At 39.3% G+C, this 13,711-nt stretch overlaps 1 protein-coding gene across 3 annotated transcripts; it reads right to left on the bottom strand.

Moving 5' to 3' along the window:
* Positions 1-582: 582 nt before the first annotated feature.
* LOC121862854 lies at positions 583-12,848 on the bottom strand. Of its 3 annotated transcripts, none has more exons than XM_042361181.1 (4): positions 12,469-12,848; positions 4,596-5,712; positions 3,206-4,216; positions 583-2,720 (listed from the first exon to the last, which is right to left on the bottom strand). In XM_042361181.1, the coding sequence occupies exons 2-4, from the start codon at positions 5,656-5,658 to the stop codon at positions 2,482-2,484; spliced, it is 2,313 nt and encodes a 770-aa protein (XP_042217115.1). In that variant the 5' UTR covers positions 5,659-5,712; positions 12,469-12,848; the 3' UTR covers positions 583-2,481. The 3 variants fall into 3 exon arrangements, with proteins under 3 accessions (XP_042217115.1, XP_042217117.1, XP_042217116.1); XM_042361183.1 differs by having other exon boundaries at positions 12,546-12,848; XM_042361182.1 differs by having other exon boundaries at positions 12,562-12,848.
* Between the last annotated feature and the right edge of the window lie 863 nt (positions 12,849-13,711).

Genomic DNA, 13,711 nt, shown 5'->3' with positions numbered 1-13,711 from the left:
TCCCAAGGTGTCAGTAATATGGCACATCATAAGACCGACATGACAGTGTTGGCGGGAAAGATGGGGTGGGGGCAGGGGAGCGGTGGTATACAAGGGCAAATCTATCTACGTATTACTTTGACTTTACTCTCATTCCCAAATGAATGAGATGGAACAGATGCAAATAAATCTTACATGAAAAATTGACTTCACAATAAAAAGAATTTCCAAATGTAGATCACAACAAGGTCATGTGATTGCTACCCCTAAGAAACTGCTGTTTACTTCTACGCTACATTCAAGTACTGAGTATAAGGAGTTTCTTATGTATGTACAGATGGTAAGCACATTGCAAGTTTCCTATAACATGTGAATCTGAGCACTTAGTTAACACATACACACAATTATGAAATATTTCTTTAATAGGCTAAGAAAATAACATTCTAGGTATTTTAAATTAAATCAGTCTAACTTGCCTTTGATATATATATATATATATATATATATATATATATATATATATATATATATATATATATATATATATATATATATATATATATATATATATATATATATATATATATATATTGTTTTGCGGGTGTGTAACTTGTATATAACTTCAGTACAGTATTCAAAACTTAACTTTAAAAGACTATTAACAAAATATGAAACTAGAAGTTTGCAAAAGTGAATATTATGTCTTTTTATCCACATGTTTTTTCCATTAACATTACAATTAAAAAAAATTGCAAATTTTTAAGAAAATGTATGGATGACAATGATGCAATGCAAACACATCTTACCATTTCAAGTTGTTACTATCGCAAGTTATTGGTAAAAAAAAAAAGGTATGCTCTTCTTCCACGACTGCTTGAGTCAATAAGAAAATGCAACACCTGACAATAAAATCTCGCCAACTTGGTTAGAAAAATCAGGTTGCAATCTTATGAGCATGGAAAATATCTCGTATATTTCCTGGCCTGAGCGGGAGTATTAATATAACCAACGTCTTTATGGCAATAGTTACTCTCTATCAATAAAATCTAACATGAACATAAACCCATGAAGAGATATGGCATATAGTCATATTGTGAGCACAATTTCCAAACAATATTTCGACAATAAAGGAAAACAATCTTATAATGAAGGACAACATGCGAGGACTAGTGTGGGTGTGACGACAGGAGACAAACTTAGGTCGGGGTCTCTAGAAAGTCTTATTACCTCTAGAACCTGCGGATCTCTAGAATGGTATGAATTCATCTAGATGAGCTATGGAACCCCTTGAAGTACCTTCATAAGTGTCTGAGGAGTCCTATAATGACTTTGGAATTTCTCAAAGGACCTAGGCACCTGTGAATGAATCTAAAATCCTGTATAGATGAATTTGATGACTCTTGAAAGTATTTGGAAATCTCTTTGAGCCTTAAATAACCCTTTCAAAAGGCCTACTTAGCCATTAAAAGATCTGGGAACTTTTAAACGTGTCTAGGAACCTTTGAGAGGACCAAGGGACCTTGGAAAGTCTTCAGTTCCAGAAAAGACCTTACAAAAATCAAAGCCTGCAGAGAAATCCGAGACCTCTGTATGAATCTGAAAACCCCTGAAAGGACCCTTCTTGGAGACCTGGGAAAGGTACAGTATTTGTAGAAGGATCTTCAGAAGGTCCTCTGGAAGGATGAGAAGACCACTGAGTCATAGGGACTGTGTCTGTAGAATGGATCCTTTGTCACAAGAGCAATGAGTATCAAGTCAGATCTCTACAGCACATTTGTAGGAATTGTTCCAAACTATAAGACTTCAGAGTTGAATACCACTGCATCCATTCATGCTCCTATTATTCTTACAGATTACTACACAGCTGCAATATAAAGTAAATGTATTTAAAAAGCAATACATAAAAATATATTTATAAATAAATTATAAACAACAAACATTTTGGCAGAGGAAAATTTTGGCACACAAGTATTAAAACACTTCAGATGTTAAGAATTATAATCTCCAGGTTCACTGACAGTATTGCACGTTTCTCAGTCAAGAATAAAGAACACATTCCTAATCAAGGCCTGTATTTGTATCTTTGGAATTTGTAAGTGGAATTTCTAATTGATAAAGTTCAGAGTGCACTTTCTTGTTTCAGTATTTTTATAGGTAAACTGTAGCAGATGAGTTCATTAATAGACTTATTATGTACATTATACCTATATATACTTCAGCAGTCTTCTTCATGAATCTGCTTAACTGAATATTTTTCTTGTCATAATAAACACTACTCGGATTGGTTCCAATGATCCACTGAGTATTGTTTACATTTTTCACTGTACAGTATTTTCTTGAGTTCACCTTCAATAATTGTCTCCATGAAGTTAATGTTTCCCTGAACTTCACACTGCTAGGAGAGGGATACTGTTAATGTTTTTCGAGACATTACAGCTAAGTGGAGTTTTAAAAATGTTTCCTTGGACAGGTAATCAGGTTACAGTCACCAAAAAATGCTCCTCACAACTTGGTTTCATGGGTGTTGGCCAAGTTACGATGGAAGGCTGCGTGGATGCGTGCCCGAAGTGGGTGTTGTGGATGTGGAGGAGACTCGGCGACGTGGTTGGTGTGGTGGTTATGGAGGAAGCTGTGGTGGTGGTAGTGATGGTGGTGATTGTGGTTAAGATGAAAATGGACAGCATTGTTGAGTCGGCTGAAGGACTCCTCCAGGTCTCCCTCATCACAGGAATCAACATCACCTGTGAAGCAAGAGGACATGTACCATCCATTTGTCCCATCAACAGCATTACAAAAAATAGTGCAAAATATTCATTTGTAATTTGTGCATCTTACAATTAGCATTATACACCTGCTCAAAAAATGAAACTATTGTTAAGAACTATATCCCACAACTATGTTCTGTGAGAAACTTAAATACTGTACTACACATTTCATAATCTGATGAAAATACTATAATTCTAATCGTCTTACAGCTTTATTTACATTGACTACACTGAGGTGACTGTTGTCATTTTTGTGCAAGATAATTTTAAGATATTCTCAGAAAGTACTTAATCTCAACACCAGTATTTGGCCAAAGACTGCATCTTGGAATAAGGATGTAAAACTCAACCATGTCTGCTGGAGTATACAACAGCTCCAGTAAATGGCATTTTGTAACCAATTGAGATTAGCAAAAGATATATCTACAGACCGCTTTGTTAATAATGAGAATAAAACTTACCATCACTGGAGTTTGTTGATGCCATGAAGTGATCTGTTCTAACAGCTTTTCTTGATTTGGGTCTTCTGTAATATTTGAATTCCCTGGGCAGAGTGTAAGATCTTGGGAGTGATATTTGACTGTCAAGATCAGATGGTATTCTGTAGGACTTATAGATTACTTTGTCTCTATTGTCTGTATTTTTATCTGCCTTTCTGTTGCGTCTTTTTATGGAGTGTTTGGAATGGCTGGAGCCGCTCATGTCATCAGACGGGAGGTGGTAGTTGTTGCCATACTTCCAGCGAGGATCTTGATAGTCATAGTAGATCCTGGTGTTGTCCAGGTAGTGTGGTGCCAGCAGGATCTCTGGCGTTTGAGAGCGGTGCTTTCTGTGGGCTGGGGCGGGCACAGGTGCCGCAGAGGGCTCCACTACCAGATATGTATAATCTAGTGGCTCTGGTTTTAGCCATGGCTGTTTCTTGGCTCGTGGGATGGGCTGACGAAGCGTCCCAGATTCAGAGATATCACTGGGGTGAGGCCGCTTCAGCTTCCCAGCCTTAATCTCTTCTTCAATTTGCCGCAGCTCAGCTATCTGCTGCTGCTTCTTTTCCTGTAACTTCTGCTGAATGTTGACCCTGGAGCCTACGCTACCCTCGTGATCACTCGACAAGGACTGTGGCAGAGGTCGCTTCCAGAATGGCACCATTCTGCCATTATTATTTGGCACACCTATAGAAGGAAGAACGGGTACAGGAGGAGGCACAAAACTCGTTGGTTTCTTTTTCTTTCTCTTTATACCAGGATTGAAGCGGCAGGTAAACACACCGGGAACGTGGAGGGCATCTGATGGGTAGTGGTTGGGCGGTTGTTGTTGATTCCGTGCCTCACTCGTCTCCAGGTTATTGGGCTTGGCATTGCCATTCTGTTGTGGGTTGGAGGCAATGGTGCTGTTGTCACTTGCTGATAACTCATTCAGGTAGTATGGGAATGGCATGCGATGTGACTTGTCTGTGCACTGCCCCAACTGGCAACCTGTTACGAATATACCAAAATTATGTTGATTGAGAGACCTAAATACTAACGGAACATAATTCCATATAAGTACCATAATTCCATAAACAAAGATTTTCAATTCACAGTTAATAAAATGACAGAAATATTTACCTGTCATGTCACTTCTCAAATTATATTTATTAAGAGTACCCAGTAAATGTTTGCATACATTTGCCAAAAATAATCTACAGCACATTAATTTTGATATTGATAAATGTGATCAATGCAAAATGAAGTATAACTGCTTTAAAAGCAAAATGTATGGCTCGAAGTACAGTAGTACACAAAAAAATATGAACATCTATAGAACAAGCTTATCCCTTAAAAGTTGTATAACGATCAGTGCGTATACAAGTACCTGTACATGATGAATAAGTGTTGATGGAGGACGACATGGTGTAGTTGTGTTTGAGTCTCTTTACGTGGAAGTGCTGGTAGTAGAAGATCATGAACACCACCCCGAAGCCGAAGGCAATGAACACGAGGGCCGTGACTGGGTATTGATACCAGGGAGTGGTTCTCAAGCCACCCAGCCATACTGCAACCAAGAGGGCGTTCTCCAGGAGCATAGTGATGTAGAAGGCCACCATCTTCTGCCGGGCGTTGATTTCTTGTAGGTTGATGTAGCAGAATATGTAACAGAAAGCGATTAACATGGAGAATATCACCTTCTTGAACATTGGCATTTTCTCACCATGAAAGACGTTCTTAGGCGAGATAAGCCAGAGGAACATAGACACCCAGTGGAGGGCAATGACGAGGAAAACCCAATACCCGTAGAGTGTGGCATAAACAGTGAGTGCCAGGGAGCGGGAGGTAATGGTCCCAAGACGCCAGATGAACTGGAATATCACACCCAACCACGTCAGTATCAGACGGTGAACGTTATGTCGACGAACGTTCTTGTTGAAGGAGGCAAGGGCCCAACATACGCTGAACAGTGATAATGCTGTTGACACTATGTTGAGATCCGTCAGGTCAGACAACGCAGGTTTGCGCCAGATGAGGTACAGCTGAATGAGCAACATGGGGGCGGCCTCGCAGAAGGCATGTATGAGTCGCAACATACAGAGGTCACGAACCTCATGCTTGACATAGCGAAGATCCACAGGGATAAAGAGCTTAAAATAGCGCCATAGAACGCCTCCCTGGAAGAGATGGAGCAGGATCATGAGGCCCAGATCACAGTCCTTCTTGGCCAGGTCCTTCCTGAGGCTGGAGAGGTACCACTTGAGGGAGCACAGCTGACACACGACGAGAGAGAGGAGGACGCAGGAGAGTGCCAGCGTGAACCACACCACCTCCTGCTGATCGTACAGCGTGTAGATGGTGACCACGTCGAACACCACATCACAGAAGTAGGACGCCAACGAGATGATGTTGAAGAGCACATCGCAGAGCGGGAGGAACTCCTGGGCCATCGTACTGCCGCTGGGCGCCGCTCACATCCTGCCACCTCTGCCTGACCACCACTCCTGCCGAGGGAACAACCTGATTAGTACCGCTGCCTTTCACAAAAACATACAAGTGAGCCACACCACCACAACACATCACTCACTACACCTGTGACATGGGAGGAGAGAATTGAAGGTTATGAGAAGAGGGTAGAATCAGATAATAAAATTCAGCTTTATTAATCAACTACTTTAGTTACCCGGCTTTCCCTGGGTAGAGGGAAAAGAGATAGTGCAAGACCATCCTCTACCATCTTCAAAACTGTATCGTTACTCGGATGGGGAGTCATGATCGAACTCACTAGTCATGGAGGGACATGATATAGTGCTCAATCATCCCCTTGGCCACCCACACCTCACTACCCAATTTCAGTTCTCTATCTTCAAAATTGTGTACACACACACACACACACACTACTACACCACATGTCCCTCATAACACCATATGTGAGGGAATTACTACACCACGTCAAGTCCCTCATCACACCATCTGTGAGGGAATTACTACACCACGTGAGGTCCCTCATAACACCATCTGTGAGGGAATTACTACACCACGTCAAGTCCCTCATCACACCATCTGTGAGGGAATTACTACACCACGTGAGGTCCCTCATAACACCATCTGTGAGGGAATTACTACACCACGTCAGGCCCCTCATAACACCATCTGTGAGGGAATTACTACACCACGTGATGCCCCTCATAACACCATCTGTGAGGGAGTTACTACACCACGTGAGGTCCCTCATAACACCATCTGTGAGGTAATTTCTACACCACGTGAGGCCCCTCCTAACACCATCTGGGAGGGAGTTACTACACTACGAGTTTGCTGTTCAACACCTACATTAATCTGTATGTTCACTGTATGTTCCTTTACCTTTCTCTAATGAAGGCTTTTGTTAAACCACCAATGTATGTAGTAAGTCATTTATGTCCAATGTATATTTTCAGCCTTCGGGCTGCAGAATTTTTTCAATAAACCGTTAATTATTATTATTATTATTATTATTACACACACACACACACACTGTATTTATTATATATAGATTATCGGATGCTATCATTAAAGTGCACATGCAAGCACGCACACACACACTTGTGGCAGGATAGGATTATATTTTTTACGTTTGTGCTTTGGTTTGTGTTTGCGTAATGACATAAATCCGTAACACATATCCTGCCACATCAATTACATAATATTCATTCATCTAAAAAACTAAAAGCACCCTTCGTACGTGTCATGAATTCGGGTAGAGGTAAATGCCGATGAGTGGAGTAAAGAAGGCAGATAGATATAGACGAAAGAAAGAAGAAAGAGGGGAAGATAGCACCGAGGGTTGGACGGAGTCAAGAGGAAGACAACGTCGTAAAGACCGCGAGCGTCGTGTGGCGGTCTTGACGAAAGAGGGAACGGAGGATGTGGTGGAGAAGGGGAACAGCCTCTCCACATGTAGAAAGCTGTGTGTGGGAGTACACTTTGCGTAAGTGTGTCTTTGAGTACCTGTGTAAATACATGCTTGCGAAATGGCCTCTATGAATAAGTGAGTGCATGTTAGTTTGCGAAAGTACAGAGTGCATGCTTGCTTAAGTGCGTCTGTGTGCATGCTTGCGTAGGTGCGTCTGTGATTACATGTGCGTAAATGCTTCTTTGAAAGCGGGCGTATGTCAATTTATAACAGTTGTTGCAGTTCATCTATGACTTCAATAGCCACTGTAACCACCTGGGTGAGTTGTAATCTTACCTATAACAACTGCAGGTTTAGATATTCTATTGAAAGTGGGAGATTAAGAAAGTGCAGTCCAATAATTTGATAAGATTGTCAAAATAAATTCAGACGGAAATAGCACGTAGACAACGCCCCACTACAAGTCTTTTAACTAATAAACACACAAACTAATTACAGTGTTTAATATGTATATTATAGATCAAAGGTTTCCTCTGAAATTAAATATTTTAATTTATCACTAGCGGTAGTAGTAATTTATAAATAGTGTATCTACAATATTATGTAACCTTTGAGAAGTCCTAAGAACAAACGCTATTTTCGTTTTGCTTTGTAATGGTAAAATATTCACGCAACCATAATTCTTGTAATATATAGTAGTTTAAATTATTAGTTCTTAGGTGAACTGCACTGTGAAAAATATAATTGAAGGTGATTGAGTTATTGTTAACTGGAGCGCGGGAAAACGCCGACTCTGTTCATGTTAACAAGTTAATGGCGGGAAGTTTGGGGGCCGTTGCTTGGTTGCAACAGCACTGCGCATTCTCAACCCCACTGTTATTGTGAATAACAATTGTTGCTCCTCTTTTCTCTCCTTACTAATCTTATAACTGCCTCTGCCAATCTTGTTATTAGCGTTTCTTTACGCTGTTACATAAACAATGTTGTTATATTGTTCGTTTTCTCCCCTAGCTTCTCATACTTTAATATTAAAATTTTAAAAAGATAGACAATCTACTTACGAACTAACTAGTGACTACACATCTAGTGGGAGAGAATATTGTTATTTTAAGCAAAATTGAAAGCGCTTGTATCCCCTATATCGAAAGAGCCATTGCTGAGGAAAACTCGCAATTTGCATAATTACCACCACCCATGACCTTAAACCAGTGGTCCCCAACCTACAGTTCGCGGGACCATATTATAGAGCCCGCAAGGGTTTATTAGGAAATTGTAAAATATTAGGGATTCTTTGCCAATGAAAATAATGAAATAGCTTGATACTTCAGTGAGAGAGGAACAGCCGTTTGTCGTGTACAGGACGGGTACAGAGAGAGAACCAATCTCAAAGCGTAAATGTAAGTACCTGTATGTAACTGGTAAAACAGGTAGACTTCTATAAAACTGCAAATAACTGAATATATGAGGTTTTTGTCTTGAATGTAGATCCAAAGTTTTGGCGCCCTTCACTATTACTAGGTAGTAGGTATTAGGCAGCTACCAAACAGGGAGGTACTACCGCTTGGGAAGATATTGGAAACATAATGTGTTGTCTAATGGTAGACCCTGCTGCCACATGGCATCACGAAAATTGTGACCAAGTCCCAGGTTGCTAATCTGACTTTCTGCCTCATTTACACATAATTGCAGGGTCTTAATTGTTTCTCTGACTATTGACAGCACAACATACATATATTAGTCCTCACTTTTGATTTTTTTTTCATTTTGTATTTGTTTATGGTTCTATATTATTATTATTATTATTACTTATTATTATTAGCATTACATTTTCGCCCCCCAGGCCCCGATGTGGGTCAATGACCTGTGCCTGGGTGGGCTAATCCCCGTGTAAAAAAGAAAAAAAATTATATATATATATATATATATATATATATATATATATATATATAATAATAATAAAAAAAATAAATAAATAAATAAACATATATATATATATATATATATATATATATATATATATATATATATATATATATATATATATATATATATATATATACTGTATATATTATCAATGGCAAATGTGGCCCAGAGCCTTCAAAAGGTTGGGGACCACTGCCTTAAACAAACAACAGAAAAATACCGGTACGTCCGTAACCAACTTTGTTAAATGGTTGTAAAAAAGAAGGTCAAAGTTGGTTGGTACTGCACTGTTTTTAAAACCAATGGTATTTATAACGTGTCTCTAGGTGCAAAAATTAAGGTGCTGTAACGTACTTAAGTACTGTCTACACTAAACACAAAAATTATTGCATATGTTTCAATGTTAAGCATATTTTTTTTTAGGCCTACTGACATAAACGTCTTCTTTGCGAGCGAGCGAGCGCATGCGCACACACACACCTTGAAAACATCGTTAACAGTTCTGAATCCCTGATAAGGCTCCTTAATTACTAAAATTCGTGAAGGTTATATTATCTGAGATCAGTAAGCATGTCTCATGAACAGCAGTGTCCATTAATTTGTTAATACAGACTGTATTATACAGCATAAAACGAAAGTGACAATTTGGCTGTGTTAAGCCATACTTGAAATAAAAAATCCCTTACACGAAGTTATCGTAAGGTCGAAAAGGTCGGTATTAGGCATATTAATCGAAACCAAAAATTATCCTACTAACTCCTGATGATAATGTTCCAGACAAAAACGTCCTTCATATTTGGTGATATCTAGCATCTACTTGTCGGACATGTATGACTGATTTATCAGGGACGATAGTTTGGACATTTTGAGGCCATGTGCACTAGATATTAAAAGATATTCTGAGGTCAATAGTAATTACTTTTTACTATACAAAAAACGCCTGAGTACAATACTTCATTAAAGAAATGTATTGGAATTTTCTGATGAAAAAGGGGGATCCAGATCCCCAGGACCCCCTGGATCCACCCGTTTATAGCTAACAAATCGCGCTTTTCATTGTAGAATATGTCAATAACAGCATGAATACATAACAATAACTACAATATCAAGATAGACCAGGATATACAAATGTCAAAAACCCAATTCCTGCTTTCTACATAACCCTGAAGTAGATGCCATATGCTTGCCAAAAATATGGAGGGAATTTTGTCTGTAAATGTCAACATTTAAAGCCCTAAGATTTAGGTAATATTATCTACATTCATCAATAACTCTAACCTCCCGAAACCTTGAAATGAAGTTAGGATACAAGTGAATCATCATGTAAAGTTCTTTTTGTGTTACAGTAGTTAGATTATGTATTCTGTCTTCGGTCCTAGGTCCTGTATTCACCCAAGGTTACGTATCTATCAAAAGCTCTGTATAGGGTGAGGGAGGGTAATTACCTGACGAGAGTAAACTCATGAGAGTCCAGCGGGAAGAGCACAGAAAGTTTATTCATTACTCCTGACTGATAGACAGGTCGCACAAGCGGGTCTTGACTGTGTCCTATATTCAAATCAGTCTTGTCTACGTAAACGAATACTTAATGAAGTCGAGCAAGAGTCAAGAATGAGGAGAAAGTAGAGTTGCGTGGCAGGAGAGTAAAACAGAGATGACACCCCAACTCCTTCTCTCCAGGACCACGCCCCCTTCCCCCATCACGACCCGTCATTCCCCTCGAGAAAGTCCGCCACCAGGCCCACCACCACTTCCTCCTTCACCAGTCTCATGATGTACGGCTCCACACCCTGCCAGTCTTCCCGTTTCCTGGGATCACTACCTTCTGCTGCCAATTGTCTTGCACCGCCATTGTTTTTCTGCTGATGGGCACAGACAGCTAGCGGTGCTCAGGCCAAATGAGCGATAGTTATTGGGTTTCGCCAACATTACCGTACAATTGTATCCATTTGTCTCCCAGGAATATCAGTACAAGTATATATCTTGTCAGACAAACTAGAATGTATTGCCATTGTTTTCTTAGTTCACACACACACACACACACACACACACACATCAAAAGGTAAAAGGCATTTGCTCTATATTTGTGCATAGATTTTGTCCGCCTTTGAAATGGTCCTTGCCAGTTCAACGAGCTCATGTGACTGTAAAATTAACACTTTAGACGATATGAATATAACATACAGTAATTCCACAAACGGAGATCTGGTTGATGTAATGTTACATGAAACAGCCTGTTCCTTCCACACATTTACTATAGATACACGACGACGGTTCTCCCTAAGCAACACAGTATCGCAAATCACAGAACCGCATATCATCATATCGTAAAATACTTATTGCAATAAAAAAAATTCGACATATCCAATCATGATTCAAGTTTTAACAGCTAAGTAAAAAAATCCCTTTACACTAGTCGGTACAGTACTTACCACCTGCTTGAGGAAATAAATATTTCTAATACTTTGTGTTATCCTTGGTAATGTTAATATTTGCATGCTTGTGCCGTATGGTGCTTTACTAAATAAATTGAAATAAAATAAAGCAAAATACATATGAATAGTTCACTGTTGCTTTTCATAACACATTACGGTGGATAGTAATATGAAAACCTTTCTCTATTAAGATAAAACTCTGAATAAAGATGAAAGCCCAATACCCCTCACCAATATGAGAGTAATAATAATTTTGAGGTCACTGAACTTTATAGACCAATTCATGGTGGGTATCAATACGTCACACACACACACACAGTCGTCTGCATTAGTACACCATACTGTCAAACTCTATTGTAATTCATTTTCCATAGATAAATTTTCTTACTTAGAAAGGCTATTTATTGTTTCTAATTTGATTTTCTCACACGTGTATTATTGAGAAAACGATATATAAATGTCAATAAATATTTATATTAAAACACCTAACTTTTTTCTCAAGAAATTATTCGTAACACACACTATTTATTGTATTCTCTGGCTTTTCTTTACAATTTCTGGATGGATATCAATTAAATTTATATCAACACATTAAAATATCAGCACCTAGTAAAATGAAAACAAAGATCCGTCAGCCGCAAAACACCTGCATGGCACACCTGTGACTCAATTTTGGTGCACGATTTTAGTTTAAGTCATCAAGTCAGTTTTGGTCACCAGTAACAAGTGGCCAGGGTGGAGAATGAGGTAGCGCCACACAGCACCGACACACTGGTAGAAACGTCAGCTGAGAGCACCTGCACCCCACACTGCTGACCCGGTTCACACCTATTACTTACACTCCCTCGCTGGTGACTTGTACGGCCCCACACAAATGATCCACGGTCATACTGTGGGTAGTGATGGCATCACAACACGATTTTCACTGCTATATCACATATATTTAACCACACTCATCTTAATACTTTTCCTGTGTAACTTGTGTTATGAAAGATGAGATCACTCACATATATGACTCCCCAAGCTTGTCTCGTGAGGTTGGTCTGACGTAACGTTGAGACCTATACCATGGAGGACTGCGCACCTTAGCTACCACTGACCTGTCGGTCGTTGTTACTGCAGTGAAACGCAATGCGTCATTTGGTATTACTCGGTAAAGTCACTCTTCCTACGTCGACACTGTGTGTCAACAGTTTACAAACGACGCCATATTGAAAGCTGGGGTAAAGAGCAGTTAATTTAGCTGAGGATAATTTCGCGTTTATTACATTTGAGGTGCTTTAGTCATATGGTGAATAAAACGATATAGAAATAGTCATGTATCAGATCACAAAGTAACTTAATATTACTTAAAAGCAATATACTCTACGAAATGAGTAATGGAATGTGAAGAATTTAGCGAATATGGTGTACCCACAGACTCAGGGGTCAACACAGTCGGGCACTACACGCAGATCCACGTATTTCTTCTTCTATGTTTTGATGATAAATTTATTAAAAAGAGAGATAAATGGAGACAAGAATACCTTCAATTGCGTTCTAAACTGCACCGACATATTACAATTTAGATATAAGTTTTGAAAAGTGTGTCTTTATAAACAATTGAGCTGAAGTATATGCATCCTGCTTATCTTAAGTTTATTCTTGCAATAATACCGCCATTTATTAATTCGGGATCAAAATAGTTTTTCCTGAAGCCACAGACACGTGAACCATTAAACACGGCCTACAAATGTCAACTGGAAAAGAGTAAAATAATATTTAAGAAAATTTTTCTTTAATCTTACGCTGTAACGTTAATGCAACCTGAAAGTGTAAATAATTCTTTACACGAAAGAAATATTACGAAAGTGTCAAAGAGCATTAACCTCAAGACTACGTGAGTCAAGTCCGGGTAAGAGAGGGAGGACGGGGTGGTGAGGGTGGATGACCAGGTTAGGTGTCCTGGGAGTGGTCACTACCTCTCTCACTAGCTACTGTCCTCACTCTCACCCCCACCGTCTAGTATACGAGCTTATACAGTGTACAGTATATAACATACATATACACCACGAATAGCAGGGGGGACACTCGGGCATGCCCACCTTTTTTCTCACCACTATTACTCCTTTGCAACTCCATTTCTTGAACGATGGAAACCCTCTACATAAGGGTGTGAGAGCAGTTAAGGTAAACTCAGATTCATATTCTTGCAACACTTCCTGTGACACCTGCTAGAAGTGAAGGCTCATTCAGCTGCCTAAGTATCTG

This window comes from Homarus americanus, unplaced genomic scaffold (genome assembly GCF_018991925.1).
Source record: "Homarus americanus isolate GMGI-L3 unplaced genomic scaffold, GMGI_Hamer_2.0 scaffold24922, whole genome shotgun sequence".
Classification (NCBI taxonomy): Eukaryota; Metazoa; Arthropoda; class Malacostraca; order Decapoda; family Nephropidae; genus Homarus; species Homarus americanus.
Note: the sequence above shows the minus strand (reverse complement) of the source record. Positions and strands in the feature narration are given on the sequence as shown.

Coding starts and splice junctions, on each gene's coding strand:
- LOC121862854 (XM_042361181.1), bottom strand. CDS start 5,658: ATGGCCCAGGAGTTCCTCCCGCTCTGCGATGTGCTCTTCAACATCATC. Junction 4,217..4,595: donor CACTTATTCATCATGTACAG/GTACTTGTATAC, acceptor TATTCGTAACAG/GTTGCCAGTTGGGGCAGTGC. Junction 2,721..3,205: donor ATCAACAAACTCCAGTGATG/GTAAGTTTTATT, acceptor CTTGCTTCACAG/GTGATGTTGATTCCTGTGAT.